This window comes from Planococcus citri, chromosome 5, assembly GCF_950023065.1.
Source record: "Planococcus citri chromosome 5, ihPlaCitr1.1, whole genome shotgun sequence".
NCBI lineage: Eukaryota > Metazoa > Arthropoda > Insecta > Hemiptera > Pseudococcidae > Planococcus > Planococcus citri.
In genome coordinates, this window is record NC_088681.1 from 46,415,415 (window position 1) to 46,433,568 (window position 18,154).

The following is an 18,154-nucleotide window of genomic DNA, read 5'->3' on the forward strand; positions in this document are numbered from 1 at the left end:
TCAATAGAAGCTCAAACGCGCATAAATTTCATCAAAAATACAATAAACTCGAATTTATTCGTATTTTACCACCAAGCAGACGATCACAGTCCAATATAAGAGCCATGAAACGTAAAATGATCCAATACGTGACAACGATGATCGACGAAACTGGAATCAAAGTCACAAAAGAAAACGCCGAAAACGGTAAAATATGGAGACTGATCACATTAGCCATTCTAATGCTACTGGGAGGCCTATCCACAGGTATGTTTTCACTTGTAAATTACGACGATTTTTATAAATTCGTCAGCCCCGTACCTTGCACAGCGGCCATTATAATTTGCTGCTGCGGCACCTTGACCATATTCGTGCACCGGGATAAAATCAGCGAGATGTTGTACGCGCTGGATACGAATCTGTACACTTACCCAGATGAACACCGACTCAATATGCGGTATTCCTGGTACCTAGAAGAAGAAAAGGTGACTAAGATAATGACAGCTGCTCTATGTTTCGAGATTTTCACCGTGATTGTTATTTTTATACCTATAATTGGCGAGCTGGTGACGTATCATCGAATCAGCACCTTTGTATATCCGTCCTGGCAGCCTTGGATTGTCGATGATCTGAGATCCGAGCTGGTTGTAGCCGGGATGCAAATGATACAGTCGTTTTGTGGTCTGTGGTTCTATCATATTGTCGTTATGGCTACTTCATTGGCTGTGTTCGAGTTCTTAAGGCAGTACGAGAGGTTGACAACCGCTTGTCTGTCGCTTAAACGTAGGACCGAAGAATCTTCGAAGGCTGGTGAAACGAAATCCGCCAAGTACGATACCCTGATGCGTAGAAATATTGTGCATTGTATTAAACATCATCAAATATTACACAAGTACGTGATTTTTTTTTTTTTAAAGTAATAATAATTTCAAGTGCTAAGAAGAGTTTATACCTATTTTGCAGGAATTTTCAATTGCTAAGGATATGGTTCTCGGTGTTCTACTCTTGCGAATTGGCTGTCTGCATGGTTTCTTTTGCTTTCGTACTGTATGTCTTGATAAATGTACGTAGATGTGTCTGAGGTACCATATTTGGATCGATGAGCGAACTGCGATTCCATTATTTTGATTATTAATCGACACGTATTTGTTGCAGACCACGAGTTTGCCCAAAGTGCTGAATTTTATGGCTGTCACGTTCATCATAAATATGAATTTCTTGACCAGGTGTTTCGCTGGAGAAATATTTGCTGATTTAGTAAGATTATAAATATAATTTTATGAGTAATACGTTAGGAGCAACATAATTAGAAAGTCTGTCCCCCTCCAAAAATTTTTTTTTTAAATTTAAAATGCAAAAAAATTTAAAAACCACCTGAGCAGAGATGCGAAGAGAGAAGCAGAAATAATACCGCAGAAAAAACACTTCTGATGAAGCTGTTGTCTATTTTGAAAATTGAAGGGGCAAAAAAATAATTTTAGCAACCAAAAAAGTTACAAGATGTGGACAAAGACAAAACACTTAGATGTACTCGAAAAAAAAATCACAAAAAAACCAGAATATTTAAGGACAATTTTTTCAAAAAGCAGAGCTCTTTTGGCAGATTTGGGCATAAAAAGCAAAACTTAAGAGCAATTTTTGTCTTTTGAAAAAAAATTGACTTCTTCGAATTTTTTCCAAAGCAGTGACAATTTTTAATAATTTTAGACAAAACGGTGCAGCTTTTTAACTATTTCCGCAAAAAAATGAAACTTTTTGGCATTTTTAAGTAAAAAAACAAAATTAATCAGCAAATTTGATAAAATACGAGAATTTTTGTTATAATTTTTGGGAAAATGCAAGGCTTTCAGGAATGAAATTAATATGGCAAAAAAAGCGAGACTTGGTTTTTTCATAACTTTTTGGTAAAAAAGGTGTCTTTTTTTTGGGAAATATTAACTTGCGAGACGTTGACAATTTTAGCAAAATATCAAGGATTTTTTTGGCAATAATGCGAAATTTTTGGACAATTTTTGGTAAAAAGTAGAACATTTGGAATTTTTTACCAACAAGCGACTTTTTTTTAGCAATTTCTGGCAAAAAACAACACTTTAGGCAAGTGCTTTGTAACTGTAACGCTAAAAAAGAAGTCCAGCAGGAAAATATTTTTGTGAATTATTCCCTTTTTGATATTATTAACATTTTTTCTTCAAAAGTTAAGGCAAAGATTTGGGAAAATTGAATTTTTGATTTTTTTTTCAAGTACATAACTAGTAAATAAAATGTTGAAAAAAGTAAGCTAACAAAAATGTAGCTCAATTTCAGTTACAACATTTGAGATTTTAATTTTCTACCTTGTTTTCTCAATATGAATCACACACAGTGACGAGATAAGAAAAAATGACAAATGAATGATTCCACGCTGCCTCAACAAAAGACTCGATAAGGCTTTATAATCGAATATTATGATGAAAGAAGTAACGTCGGTGATGTTTTCATTTAAATGATATACTTATGATGAGTCACCCTCGAGCCATTTCTCCTTTTTTCGTAGATTTTTTCAGTACAGGGGCTTCCCAAATTAACAAACGTAATTCAAGACGAGAGGAGGAAAAACAGAACCTAAAATTTTTTCATATTTCAATTTTTTGTCTTGAAAAAAAAAATCAAAAATCCAATATTTTCAGTATGATGAAATTATTAATCATTAATTCGATATTCGAATTTCATCATAAAAAGGCATAACGCCGGTGAACCTCAAAGATTAAGTACCTATCTTTGAAGTAAACTAAATTATATCTCAATCAGTAGACAGAAAGCTCAAATTTGCAAACATGTATGTAATGTACTATCTCAACGAGCAACTGATTATCAGCATCACCTCCTCGTTCAAAAGTTGACTCAAGTACATGAGTATCATTTGACTGGCATCATTCTATATCACTTACAATTTTCTTTGCTTTGACAGAACGACAACCTCGCATACACATTATTCTCCGAAGTCGACTGGTGCGAACTGAGCAAAGAGAATCAACGATTATTGGTGATATTTCACAGAATGGCGTGTCGACCTCATCGTCTATTTGGATTAGGAATCTTCGAAGCAACTAGAAAGACATTCGCCCAAATAATACGATCCACGTACTCGTCGTTCAATTTATTAAACATGATGTTGAAGAAACGTACCTGAATTGAATTTCACGACGTATATTTCGCATACGACTAACGACGAGTCAACAATGTAAAAATATCTACTAAAAATACAGGATACGTTTTAAAAACATATTATTTCTTAGAATTAGTTTTTTGCATTTTTTCTTTGCGTTTTTTAACGTGTTTCTTGATCTTGGTTTTTCGTTTTTCAGCTTTTTGGTCTTTTGACTCTTTTTTTCGTAGCTGAAAAAATTGAAAAAATAATTGAAAAAATGAGACCCAGTTCTAGACAATATAAAAACAATAAAAACTGCGAGCTTACTTTTTTTTCTTCTGCGGTTTCGTTTTTAGGCCGAGATGAATTTATAAATTTACTGCCTTCTGGTTCGTTTTCCTTCGAATCTGATTCATCATCGGAACTAGAGTCACTGGATTCGTCAGACTGATTGTTCAATAACGTAGGTATATTCAGAGGTCCTGATAAATCTTCTTTTAATCCGACGATTTTTTGATAGATCAAATTATCGGTGTTGCCAGACTTGACTAAATTAATATCTCTTTCGAAATCAACAACCTAAAAAAGACATCAATTCGACTGAATCTATCAATCTGTTCAATTTTAAAGGTAAAATATATTGTATTATAATGTTGGAAAAAGGTATCAAACCTCGGTCAGGGTTTTAGGAATATAGGCTTTTTTGAAAACTTCCTCTTCTATTTGTTGCTCAGCTGAAAGTGGTTCGGTGTTGAGCATTTTTTCAGAAATCCTGTCCAGGTATTCTTCCATATTGGACTCGTTAATACAAGCATCGGTGATGAAATCAAACAGCTCTTTCACTGACATGGTAGCTACTCCTTTCTTCGAGAAGAAATCTGCAATTGAATAGATTAGCTAAGCGTTCAAACGAACTGAGAATTGGAGCGAGTTATTAAATCAGGTACCTGTGATGTTGGTGCAATCTTTTCGTAAAAATTCTAAAGCGTGGGGATGCTCGTGTTCCACTGATTGAGATACGTCGATGATGTAAACAGTTTTTTTATGGTATCTGTCGAGAGAAAAATGAATTAGATCAAACAGAAAAATCATTAAAGATACGAAAAAGTTTGGTTCACTTACAAAATATTAAATTCACTCAAATCTGCGTGCACCAATTTACATAGATTATACATTTTCCACATGATAACTGCGCAGTCTCTGTATAATTGGCAAGCTTCAGTATCCGTGATCTCAGCATCCTATCAAAAAAAAAACAATACACAAATTAAAATCAAAATCTAAAACAATCCTGCCATTTCATTTTAGCTTCATCTTCGGACGAAAACAAATGGCTAAAAAAATTTAAATTATGCTAACTTTAAGCTTAGGAGCAGGCCATCCATCTTCTCCGATAAAATCCATCAGTAAAACGTGACTCTTGAGAACTTTAGGTTCAGGTACAGGTAATCCGGCAGCATGCATACGAGATAAATTTCTCAACTCCTTTTCCGCCCAAAGACGTACCATTTTGCGTGGATTATGACGACAGTAGCCATGACGAAATCTAAATTCACCAGTCACGTATCTATCTCGATCTTTGAATATTAAAATGGAAGTTTTATAAACTTTAATGGCGATATCTTTGCAATTCTCGTAAAAATGACCGGCCGTCGCATGATACACATTGGCCTCTTTGCCCGTAGAAATACAACCGTTCACTTCGGATATTAGTCCACGATTTAACATTTTGAATATAATGACACGAGTTCTAGGATCCATTACTTGTTCTACGGTTGCTCTGTCTTGTTTATCTTTCCTACGATATCTGCGACAAAATAAAAAAGTAAATTTTAAAATACTCGATTAAAAGGAGGAATAACAACTATGGTACGATCTTCTAACCTGTCTGCTTCGAAACGACGGTTCGATTCGATCAAATGATTGGCTACGTTTACGGGTAATTTCGGACCTTCGTATTTTTCAACGTTGATTTTATGAGTGAATCGTTTTAGTACCTTTTCAGCAGGTTGATAATTGGTCAACTTATTACTTTCCGATTGATTATTCGTAGTTGCGTGTTTAGAGTTGACTTTATGTATTTGGTAATTGGCCTTGTTATTGTGAGCTGAAAATTTAACGAAGTTGATAAAACGTGTGACACGAAGATGTGATTTTTACGAGTAATGAAGTACATACCAATAATAAAATCGTCATCGTCGTCGTAATCACTTTCGTCTTCGTCGTAATAATATTCGTCTTCGTCGTCGTACTCTTCGTGGTTTTCGACACCGTTATCCGTACTGGTAACGTTGATTTCATTGCTATTTAAAGGTACGGTTTTTGGTTCGAAGTTGATCTGATTCACGATATTGTTTCCAACACAGTTGGCATACGATTTTACTGTTTTCACAGGTAACTTTTTTGGAACGCTGTAGACATCATTGGATTGATTTCAATACTGCTTGAGTATTTAATAATTTAATAAATGAAATAAATACGTACACATCTTCGTCGGCATCGTCGAATTGGCCGTCTACAACTCCAAAAATCATCTCGTATTTCGGTTTGAATTGGTTCGAATAGATGAGAAAGTTATGACCGTAGAGTTCAGGAAAAATTACTGGACATGATACGTACAATGTCTCATTTGATGAGCTTTAAAATTCATGAAGTTAATTAATAAAATAGCGAAATATTTCGAAAGAATTATCAAAAAGAACTACACGTGTTTATTTCGAACAAGATATCACTCGTGTACGACCACTGGGAAATTTCGAAGCCAGGTATTTTTCCAATATCCCGAGGATTTGTTCTTTTAATAACCGCTAGAGTCGCTCTAGTCTGGTTTCACCGTTTCAGTTTCACTTTCAACGTTTCAAGTTTCAACACTTTCAACTCGACAAATTTGAATATTTATTTTGAATTTGAAGTTTGAAGACTTTTGTTGGCGTTGGCAGTACTGGGAGTAATCTCAGCTTCGATGCGATACTTACCTGGCTGTTCTTCTTATCCGGGTGCTCTCCTGTTTACTACCTCCTTGATTTAGTTTATAGACGCGACTTCGATGATATTCTTGATTGATGATATTTTTTTATACTTTTATAACGAATATATTTCCGTTTATTTCTCGATGTGTTTATTATTATTCGAATATACGATTAGTCCTACATGGTAGCAGAGCGAGGTTTCGATTCGTTGCTTGTTTTTTAACATTTCGGTAGTGATTGTGTACTTGTGTAAACTTCATTCGGACAAGATGGAGGCTATAATAAATCCTATAGTGGATCGTATCAAAGCTGAGCTGGAAAGTTTTATGCGATCGACAATCAGTGTTCCTGTGAGCAGCTCAGTAAGTAATCAGATTTCTAATCCGATTTCGAATGCGAATCCGATTTCGTTAGTGGGCAATTTGCCAAACTACTTTTTCATGCCGCCACCACCACCACCTCCGGTGACATCTGCTGTTCCGGTGACTTCGGCAGTTCCGATATCAGTATCAATTACATCCAGCGCATCTGATATGCCGCGACTTACGGTGACAACGTTTAGTAAACCTGCTGGTCGTTATGTGACAGCTCATAAATTGGTGAATTTACATACCACTGCTGCAAATGTGGTTTCGAGTAGCACCACATCCGCATCTTTAAGGCAACCTATCATGTCAACGGGTGCCTCCGCAGTACCGATGCCACCACCGGTGGGAAATATTGGATGTGCTCCGCTAACCTTCAATTCTATGTTCCCGAATATCGATTATAAGCTGACGGAGAAAAGTAGCTACCGAAATTGGCGGCAGATGCTGTTTGACGAATTAAGAGTACGCAGACTTAATGATATTGTGGATGCTTCAGTTCCGCGACCGAATACAAGATTCGATGACTCCATTCGGAAAGCGACTACTCGTTTACTCATAGTAGGTCGCCTTGACGAACACCACCAGCGTTTAGTCGAAAACATCAGGGAACCGGCCGAAATCATAAAATGGTTGGATAATGAGAAACTGCCAATATCGGAGAACTTACGAGAAGCTCTCTTTCAGAAAATCACGAACTTACGTTTTGAACCGTTTATTGACGAGCCGTCGAAGTTTACCAGGCAATTGGAGGATTTATTCGAACGAAGTAAAGAAGCAGGCATGGTGTGGACGGACGATTTCAAAAAGAGTATGCTGTTACATAAAATAAAGAAGGCGCGCAGCGACATATCGATGTCCAACCGAACAAGTAAAACCAACTACCAGATGATCAAAAAATGGCTATGTGACGAAGAGGCGACTGAGAAGGAGCTCAAGGCAGTAACCTCAACGGCGGCTTCAACAGGGGTTCATTTTGCCTCTGCCAATTCTTCGAACTCGAATGGAAGAGGAAGAAATTTACGAAACAATCGACGTGGCGATAGACGTGAACAAAACAACGATCGACGTGGGGAGCGACGTGAACAATACGATGATCGAGATCGACGTGGCGATAGACGTGAGCAATTCGACGATCAACGTGGCGAGAGACGTGAACGTGAAGACAATCGACGTGGTTCCTATCAGCGCAATTACGACTCGAGAGATTCCTATCAGAACCGTAACTCATCCGAAGGCAACCATTATGGAAGGTGTCGAAAATGTAACATGAGAGGTCATGCGATGAAAGACTGCAAGACGAATGGGTCTTATTGCTACTGCTGCAGAAAAGTAACCGATCATATTGCGAAGAACTGCCCCGAGCGTAAATCCGATGAAAAGTCTGGTAAATCTGGGTCCGGTCAAGGGAAAGGCGATAGCGGTGGAAAATCTATGATGGTCCGAGGCGATAGAAATTTCGAATTAAATTCGAAGTATTATTATCCTGACGACTGCCTTAACTCGGCGGGTAAGTGTTTCATGACAGCAGTACTGTCAGTCAATTTTATAATCGACTCTGGGGCAAGTTATCATTTGACAAATGAGCGGCGAATTCTCTCCAAGGTAAGAAAGTTGAGTAAACCAGCGGTAATAGATTGCGCTAAGAAAGGACAGGAGTCTGTTCTGAGTATAGAGGAGTTAGGTGAGTTTCATACTTACACTGTTTTAGGTAAGCCAATTACTTTTACAAATGTCTTATATTCTTCAGAAGTTTCTGAAAATCTGCTGAGTTTACGGCAGCTGGTACAACAAGGTGCGACATTTGATGGAAGTTCGCTATATTTTTATATCAGAGATGGAAATTCTGGTGACATAATTATTAGAGCTCAGTTTCAATCTCCGTTCTGGGTCAGTGATCTGCGTGTTCGTAATCCAAATGAAGTGGCTATGTTAGCTAATGCTGATGGAGGAGGTCCAAGTCCAACGCTTCCGACGATTCGTGAAAACTTGGGTCTTCTATGGCATACGAGATTGGCGCACGCTTCGCTAGGTTATCTTGAACTATATAAATCGAAGATGGCGATTTTGAAAAATGTAACTTTTGGTAAGGATATTATGGATTGTCAACCTTGTGCGTTAGCTAAGGTTCACAGGAACCCTTCGAAGAAGAAACGTCAGCGGAGTAAGATAGCTTTACAACGAGTTCATTCTGACGTGATGGGCCCTATAACACCTCTATCATTCCCAGGTAAACGTAGGTATGTGATAACATTTATAGATGATTTCTCGAGGTTCGCAATGGTATTTGTGATGTGTTATAAAAGTGATGCAGCTGACTGCTTTAGAAAGTACTTAGATGAGATGCGTAGAATGTTGGGAAAAGATGTTAAGGTACGGTACTTACGTACGGACGGAGGTACCGAATATTCAGGTGAGATGGGAAGGTTATTGAAACAGGAGAAGATTGAGATAGAGGTAGCTGAACCGGATACCCCAACTCATAATGGTGTTGCAGAAAGAATCAATCGGACTTTGCGCGAAAAGACAACAGCGATGCTGAGCGATTCGGGAATCCCAATGTCCTTGTGGGACCATGCTATATCTCAGGCTGTTTATATCTACAATCGAACTCCTCACAAATCGAACGGTTTTAAGACACCTTATGAAGTATTTTGTGGTGAAACTCCTGATTTATCGTTTATACGCCGGTTTGGTTGTCTGGCCATTCCGAAGAAAACTAGAGAGGATTATGAGAAATTTGATGAAAGAGGTATTAGAGGTGTAGTTTTGAACAATACTAGAAGTGGTTATCGAATTTTGTTACCTTCGAGGAAAATTATAGAATGTAAAGATGTTGAGTTTATTGAAAATATTACGTATAGAGATTTATTGAAAAGTAAAGATGTTGTTTTCGATTTTAGTTCAGACGAAACTGAAACTGATATTAACTGGCACGACACGGTAGAACGAGAAACTACCAACGAAGAGGTAAGTGTAGAAGTACCCAGCAAGACTTCTGGTGAATTGAATGTTGTCCCAAGTACTAGTGGTCAAAACGATGACTCTGATGAATTTGACATTGAGAACGTCGAAGAAACTGTGATTTTTGATGACTCGTCTAACGATACGTTTTTAGCTTTTGATCGTGTTACAGCATTACGTGCATGCTTACTCGAAGATGAAAAGGATCCAATGACTTACGCTGAAGCTTTAGACCGTACTGATCGTGAGTATTGGATAAAAGCCATGGAAGATGAAATGGCGTCTTTAGAAAGAAATGATGCGTGGGATTTAGTTGTACCGCCCAAAGGGGTGAATATCTTAGATTCTAGATGGGTATTTTGTAGGAAAACTAACGAGAATGATTCTTCAATACGATATAAGGCACGTTTGGTTACACGTGGATTCAAAGATAGAGAAGTGTACGATATAGGACATGTGTACTCTCCGGTGGCTAGTAAACACACAGTTAGGGTAATTCTTGCGCTTGCAAATAAAGAAGGTTGGTCGATTATTCAATTAGATGTTATTACTGCCTTTCTTAATGGCAGATTGAAAACTACGGTATATATGCATCCGCCTGAAGGAATGGAAGTTGATGAAGGCCTGGTTTGTGCTTTAAAATGTGCTTTGTATGGGCTCAAGATTAGTCCGTTAACTTGGTTTCGTAGGTTCGATGAAGCAGCCAAGAAAATGCAGTTTACCAATCATCCAAATGAGCCATGCGTGTATATCTGGCGAAGGAAACATTTGGTGGTAATTTTAGTACTTTATGTAGACGATTTCCTAATCACAGGTAATTGTAAAGATAAGATTGTTGAGACGATTAGACGTTTAAAAGAGGAATTTCAAGTAAAAGAGTTAGGTTCTCCTAAAAAGTTTCTTGGTTTGGAAATTGCTAGATCGGAAGAATATCAAACGTTGACTTTGACTCAAACTAGTTTTATTAATTGTGTGTTGAAACGCTTTAACGCGTTGAATTTGCCAGCTGTTCATACTCCAGCTTTAACTCGAAATTGTGAAAAGAAAAGTAAGTCAGAGAAGAAAACACCAGAATGGAATCCTGGTAAGCCTACGCCTGGCAAGTCTTTGTTTAGGGAAATTACTGGCTCGTTATTACATCTAGCCAACGGTACTAGACCAGATATTATGTTCGCTACGAATGTGCTATGTCAACATCAAAGTAATCCTCAGCCCGAAGACTGGGAACGTGCTCAGAGAATTCTTCAGTATCTGAAAGGAACGGCAGAGCTAGGGCTAACTTATAGAGGGGTGATTAAGAAAGAAGGTGTATTTGTAGATGCGTACACCGATGCGTCGTTAGGGACTGGAGAAGAAGGTTGCTCTATTACAGGCTATTTTGTGCGAGCGTACGGTGATCCGGTTGTTTGGCGTACAAGAAAACAGTCGGTACCAGCGGGTTCCTCAGCTGAAGCGGAATATTTCGCTCTATCCATGTGTTCGAAGGATGCTGTCATTACGTTAGATTTATTAGAACGTTTAACGAAGAATAGACATGGACCAGCTCTCATTCATAGTGATTGTCAGCCTGCTCTCGCTATCGCTAAAACAACTGGAGCTCCCAAGCTCAGGCATATAGCTAAACTCAATTATCACATAGTTAGAGATTTTGTCAAGGGTAACAAGATTATTTTGAGATTCGTTAAGTCGGAAGATCAGCCGGCTGATGCCCTCACGAAAGCTCTTGCCTCAGGTCGATTTCAAGAACATTGCAGCTGTCTGCTCAATATGTAACATAATTTTTGTATTTCAGGCCATTATTAATTCGAAGATGATAGTTCCATTAGTTCCTATGTTTACGATGTACGTTATTGATCTCCGCCTCTCCGCTAAGATCAAAGGGGTGTGTTGGCGTTGGCAGTACTGGGAGTAATCTCAGCTTCGATGCGATACTTACCTGGCTGTTCTTCTTATCCGGGTGCTCTCCTGTTTACTACCTCGTTGATTTAGTTTATAGACGCGACTTCGATGATATTCTTGATTGATGATATTTTTTTATACTTTTATAACGAATATATTTCCGTTTATTTCTCGATGTGTTTATTATTATTCGAATATACGATTAGTCCTACAACTTTGAAGTATCATTGAAGTTGAACTTTTTAATTTCTTAAAGCAAAACCAAAATCAATGCTTATTATTTTCCAACCTCAAACCTCAAACCTCAAACCAGTCAAACTCAAACCTTCCCAAACCTAAAGATTCTCTACCTCATCTCAATAATTTTTTTTTGGAAAGAGCAAAGAGCATAGTCTTGTTGATATCCTATTTAATAAAGATCACACCTACCAACTATTCTAGTAATTACTGGCTGTCTTTGGCTGTATACGATCTGACTGAGTATTGTTTTGGTTTACAAACAATTCAACTGGCTTCATTCGTTAAGAAGCAACGATTAACGGTTGATATGCTTGTTCATATCAACAACTAAGTTTCAGATTGTATTTGTATAACTTCAACCGTTTTATCCAAGTTTTTTAAAAAGAAATAGAATTTTTTTTCTGTACTCGTTATTAATTCCTGCTTATTCCAGAACATGTCTACGAGAAATAAAAAAGCTAGCGGTGGTAGTGGCGACGGAGGTGAAGCTTCCAGTTCCGATGAAATGCAGCGATTACTTGCTCTCGATAAGTTGTATATTACGCCACCTTTCCAAATACGCAATATGCAAGAGCATGAGAAATTACATGGTCACAAGAATTTTAAAACATGGAAGTCGATGGTGGAATTAGATCTACGAGCGCTAAATCTGCTTCCCTTTATAGAAACGGACTGTGGTATGCAAATTGATGTTTCTCCTAACAAGCGTGTAGTATTGGATGCGCAAACTGTTCAGTATATACGCGCTTCTGTATCAAAATCAATTGCGAATCGTATTTCAACTGTACTTACCGCTTATAATACTATGAATACTCTAAGTGAATTATTCGGAAGTAGCCGAACTCAGGATTATATCTCTTTACATGATAGATCTCAACGTTTGAGATACAGGTTAGGTTTTGACGAAGAACGTTTCATCGGAGACTTTGAGAAATTAATTAATGATTATAAAGATATAGGTACAACTTATTCTGATGATTATGTTAAGACATTTTTTTTGCACAAGATCGAAGGTATTAATGATCCTAAATCCGTATTTTTTTCGTTTTATACTACGATATCTTCATTACCTGTAGTAGATTTTGAAACTATAAAGAAAAAATTTACCGAAGTAGCGGTTAATTCTAAAAGTAGGGTAGGTAAACCAAATAATAAACGAAAGGCAGAAGATGATACTTCTCATGGTCATGGTCCATCCAAGCAGCAGAAAGTTACTGATCCAACTACTTCGAATGCTGTACCGCTACATATGAAGTATAATGAAGAACAGCGCAAAAAGCTCGCGAAGATGACTCCACAAGAAAAAAATAAAATACGTTGTAAGAAATGCGGCGAGTATTTTCATTCAGCGGCCGATTGCAAAAATTCTGGTAGGATGTGCTACAAATGCTTCGCTTATGGACATGAAAAAAAGGACTGTCCTAAAAATAAAGGTACTAATGCATTATCAATGAATATGTTTAATTATAATGTAGCCTTCATTGTAGATTCTGGTGCGACGCACCATATTGTATCAAACAAAAATTTTTTAATGAATTATGTAGAATTCGAATCTCCTGAAAATGTAGGAACTATTGATAATATTTCCAACGTACAGGCTTTAGGGTCTGGTACATTACCTGTCTTACTTAATAATGGTAAAACCAAAAGTATCGTCTATTTAGCTAATGTAAAATTTATTCCTAAAGCGAGCTCTAATATTATTAGTGCATCTGCGTTGAATACGCAATTCAAAACGTCGTTAATTTTAAATCCTAGATCTGGTTTTATTTCTTGTAGAAAATTAAAAACTAAAATAGCAAATATTTATGAACGAAATAAGTTATACATTTTATATGCAAAAACGTACGATCAGTCCCTAAATAGTGAAAAATCTGAATCCGAATTGAATTCAAATGAAATTAATATTCGTGATGATCTTGTAGTTCTACTTGCTGAAGTAGAAAATAAAAAACGTAGACGAAATAAATCTAAAATTTCTCCACAAAAATTAAAACTGTTACAAGAGGAGGGGGATATTTGGCATAGACGTATGGGCCATATCTCAATTCCCTTTGTAAATAAATTAAAATCAGTGACGAAAGGGGTGAATGATTTAATTGCTACAGCTCGGATAAATAATTGTCCGGTTTGTGCACAGGCTAAACAAACCTGTAAATCTTTTGACAAAGATAGGTATCGAGCAGTACGTCCTTGTGAAATTATTCACGCTGATTTGATTGGTCCTATTACACCTGTAACTTTTGAGAAAAAGAATTCGTATGTACTGTGTGTAATTGACGATTTCACCCGTTATCTACAAGTCTTTGTTATTAAATCAAAATCGATGGAGGAGGTAACTCCTTGTCTAAAAGAAGCTTTACGCTTCCTCCAGGCTAAATATCCTGGGATGGGGCAGTTTGACATCTTTAGGTGCGATAGAGGTACAGAATTCAACAATTCACAAGTAGATGAAATTCTAGTTTATTATGGCTTGACACGAGAGTTGTCAGAGGCTCATTGTCATCAACACAATGGCCTTATAGAAAGGTTGAATCGAACCTTACAGGAACGTGCGAGAGCTTTAATTTTTGAGTCAGGATTTCCTGTGAATATGTGGGGGCTAGCTATCGACGCTGCTTGCTACATATACAATAGAACTCCGCATTCGAGTATTGATTTTGTTACTCCATTTGAAAAACTGTTCAATGTATCACCTGATTTGACTTATTTAAAATTATTTGGATCTAGGGTGTCTCCGAAAAACGATTTAATACCAAAAGGACAAAAGTTCTTTTCTCGTTCTAGTATGCTGTATCTGGTTGGTTTCACTAGAACAGGTTATACTTTATTTGACCCAAAAACAAAGAAAACCATTGATTCGTGTCATGTAGAAGTTGATGAGGAAAAATTGTACAAAAATGATTTTCCATCAAATCAAACTGATAGTCTTGAATTTTCATCTGAAATAAACGAAACAAACGTAAATATACCAGAAGTAGTTGATTCTAGTTCTAGTTCATCTAATTTAGTAAATAATGAGGATGATAACGAATATGAAATTGTTGAAAACGTTATTGATTATGATTGGGATGAAACTAATTCCAAGGTCAATTTCTGTAACATCGAACAATTGTTTACTCCATCGAAAGAAATTCCTATTTCGTATAGTCAGGCAACATCACAAACTAATGTTAGTAAGTGGGGGCCTGCAATTGAAAGAGAATTAAATGTGATGTATAAACGTAACGTATGGGAACTAGTTAAGAAAGAAAAAGACATGCAAATTGTACCTTGTAAGTGGGTTTTCACAGTTAAAGATGATGGTACAGCAAAGGCCAGAATCGTTGCTGTAGGGTGTCGCGATCCTGAAAGGTACGATTCAAAGGATACAACTTCACCTACTCCTCGATTGATCACTGTAAGGTGGTTATTTGCTGTAATCATTCAGTATGGTTGGCATGTAGTACAGTTAGATATCAAAAATGCGTTTCTCTATGGGAAATTAGATAGAGTAAAATATATGACTGTACCTGAAGGGGCTACAGGTGACAGGAAAAATTACGTGTGCAAGGTAATACAGGCTTTGTATGGCTTTGCAACAGCACCTAGATGTTGGTATAATCGTTTTCATGCATTTTTAATCTCAATTAACTTCATTAGAATCGAACGTGAACCTTGTGTATATATTCTGAAAATCGAAATTTATATTATAATCTTAATTGTTTATGTAGATGATATTTTAATCACAGGTAACGATCCTGCTAAAATCGAAACTGTACGTAAATTAATTGAAACTTTGAAACTGAATTTGAAACTCGTTATCTAGGTAAACCTAAGAAATTTTTAGGATTTTATGTAAATTGGATCGAAAATAGTGTATTTTTAAATCAGTCAAAATATGTGGAAGTAATAGTTTCTAATTTTGGTTTCGAAAATGGTACAGCGGAAAGTTATCCAATGCCACCAATTTCAGTACATAAGAAACTCACGTATGAATCAGTAGATAATTTCTGTTCTTATAAACAAGCTATTGGTGCACTGTTGTATGTTGCAAATACTACACGTCCTGACATAGCTTTCTCAGTAAATTACCTGTCTAGAGCACAAACTAACCCAGAATCTGTTCATTGGTATTTATTAAAACGTATTTTTCTATACCTTAAAGGTACTAGTTCATGTGGTCTTCAGTATGAAAAAGGTACAACAATGCTTGATGCATTCGTTGATGCTGATTTCGCTGGAGATCCACGATCTAGGAAGTCTACTACCGGTTATCTAATTCGGTATAATGGTAATTTGATTGGCTGGAGCTCGAAGTTACAACAATGTTGTGCTGAGAGTTCTGGAGAGGCTGAATTTATGAGTATCTGTGAAGCAGCAAAAGAAATCTTGTTTATAGCTCGTATAATAGAAGAAACCATTGGTGATATAAAAATGCCAATATCTGTTTATGAAGATAACAATGCGGCTATTAGTGTTTCTAGTAATGCAACTAGCAATAGTCGAGTTAAACATATTGAGTTAAAGTATTTGAAAACTCGTGAGTATGTCCGTGAAGGCATCTTATTCTTAAAAATTGATAAAATCGAATCTAAAAATCAGTTGGCGGATTGCTTAACTAAAGCTTTACCGGAAAATCAATTTATAGCATTTAAAAATAGAGTACTTGCAAAAAGTTAATATTTCTAAATACTTATCTGTTTCAGAAAAACAGTAGTTCTTCGTCTCGTGTGTGCTTGGTGATGTGGTTGGTTCATTGGTCTGTTTATTTGTAAATTCGTTCGTCTTCATTTGTAAATCGATCTTGAGCTCAGGAAAAATAATTATAGGTACTAAGTTTATATTGTTTAATTTATTCAACTTCATTTGTAATTTTCTCAAATAAATACTAGTTTTGTATCGAGATGTTGGAATTTATTTTTCGAATAGAATTCGCATTCTCATCTTATCAAATTCTGTTTATAAAAAGTCTAACCACAGATTCACTTCTTCGGATTGGAATCTTATTTTTCATCAGTTTGGTCACAGAATTCATTTCTTCGGATTTGAAATCTTAAGTTATTTGATTGTTCTTCGGTTCGAATCAATGACGTGTAAATAGTTGGCTGGTGTGGGAGGGGGTGTTGATATCCTATTTATTGTCCGTCTAACATAGCTTGACCTGAATTGTGTCATTTGCATAAGCCGAATTCCAACAAATTTTTCATGAATTTTTCCAAATTTTTTTGGTTCTCAAAATTTTTTAGAAAGTAAAAATTATTGGCTATGTATTTTTTGCATGTTTATTTATGGCTGATTGGCTGAAAAAAGTTTATTGAAAAAAAATCAAGATAAGAGCAAATCAATTTGGGAAACCCTTATGTTATTCCTTTTTGGCTTCCATAAAATGCGACTGACACATTCTTAAAGCAAAACCAAAATCAATGCTTATTATTTTCCAACCTCAAACCTCAAACCTCAAACCAGTCAAACTCAAACCTTCCCAAACCTAAAGATTCTCTACCTCATCTCAAAAATTTTTTTTTGGAAAGAGCAAAGAGCATAGTCTTGTTGATATCCTATTTAATAAAGATCACACCTACCAACTATTCTAGTAATTACTGGCTGTCTTTGGCTGTATACGATCTGACTGAGTATTGTTTTGGTTTACAAACAATTCAACTGGCTTCATTCGTTAAGAAGCAACGATTAACGGTTGATATGCTTGTTCATATCAACAACTAAGTTTCAGATTGTATTTGTATAACTAGTCTAAATGTCTAAAATCCTCAAAACCAAATTTTCAGCTGCCCAAGTTCATTTTTCGATTTTTGGCGAATTTTTGAAAATTCAAAATTGACTGTTTTTGACGATTTATGTTTTTTTTTTAAAAAAAGTACGTACTTGATCAGTAAAAATGGTCAAAATAAGTCCCAAAGCTGATATTAATTACCCAAGTCCAAATTTCACCATTTCCAGCCATTCTGGAGCCTCCAGCGCGATTTTTCAATTTCTCCAGAATTTTGAATTTGCTCCAGAAGGCGTGAATATAGAGTTGGACAGCTAAAAATCGAGTTGTGTAATATACTCGACCTGTTTAACGAATTTATCTACATTTGAGCAGATTTTGGGAGTGACACCTCAAGAATGGTTTCTTGACCAGGTTTTTTCAAAATTAAAAAATCAAAAAAATCAAAAGATAACCGTTTGTGAGGAAATTTTTGAAATTTGTGCGAATCGCTGTATTTCTTCAAGAACTAACCCCCCCCCCCCCGAGCGCAAATTCTACCATTCCAGCCGTTTTGGAGCGAGGGTGACACCTCAAAAAACCACTCTTGAGGTGTCACTCTCAAAATCGGCTCAAATGTGGATAACTCGTTAAACAGGTCCAGTGTAATATACAACTCGATTTTTAGCTGCCCAACAGGCATATTCACGGCTTCTGCAGCAAATTCAAAATTCTGGAGAAATTGAAAATCGCGCTGGAGGCTCCAGAATGGCTGGAAATGGTGAAATTTGGACTTGGGTAATTAATATCAGCTTTGGGACTTATTTTGACCATTTTTACTGATCAAGTACGTACTTTTTTTAAAAAAAAAACATAAATCGCCAAAAACAGTCAATTTTGAATTTTCAAAAATTCGCCAAAA

At 36.4% G+C, this 18,154-nt stretch overlaps 2 protein-coding genes and 1 long non-coding RNA gene across 3 annotated transcripts; 1 reads left to right on the forward strand and 2 right to left on the reverse strand.

Annotated features, from left to right (window-relative positions):
* The first annotated feature begins 104 nt into the window (after positions 1 to 104).
* On the forward strand, positions 105 to 3,148 carry LOC135848378 (uncharacterized). The gene is made up of 4 exons (XM_065368278.1): positions 105 to 871; positions 943 to 1,042; positions 1,135 to 1,236; positions 2,927 to 3,148. Exons 1-4 carry the CDS (start codon positions 105 to 107, stop codon positions 3,146 to 3,148), a joined length of 1,191 nt encoding a protein of 396 aa, XP_065224350.1.
* A 1-nt stretch (position 3,149) lies between these two features.
* Positions 3,150 to 5,840, reverse strand: RIOK1 (RIO kinase 1). The gene is made up of 9 exons (XM_065367826.1): positions 5,591 to 5,840; positions 5,285 to 5,517; positions 4,991 to 5,213; positions 4,466 to 4,913; positions 4,229 to 4,347; positions 4,054 to 4,157; positions 3,779 to 3,984; positions 3,434 to 3,685; positions 3,150 to 3,354 (listed from the first exon to the last, which is right to left on the reverse strand). Exons 1-9 carry the CDS (start codon positions 5,638 to 5,640, stop codon positions 3,244 to 3,246), a joined length of 1,746 nt encoding a protein of 581 aa, XP_065223898.1. The 5' UTR covers positions 5,641 to 5,840; the 3' UTR covers positions 3,150 to 3,243.
* Positions 5,841 to 13,990: 8,150 nt separating this feature from the next.
* On the reverse strand, positions 13,991 to 16,233 carry LOC135848056 (uncharacterized). Its single transcript, XR_010559305.1, has 4 exons — positions 15,684 to 16,233; positions 15,056 to 15,213; positions 14,816 to 14,959; positions 13,991 to 14,731 (listed from the first exon to the last, which is right to left on the reverse strand). It is a non-coding gene; the product is annotated as an uncharacterized LOC135848056 (long non-coding RNA).
* Between the last annotated feature and the right edge of the window lie 1,921 nt (positions 16,234 to 18,154).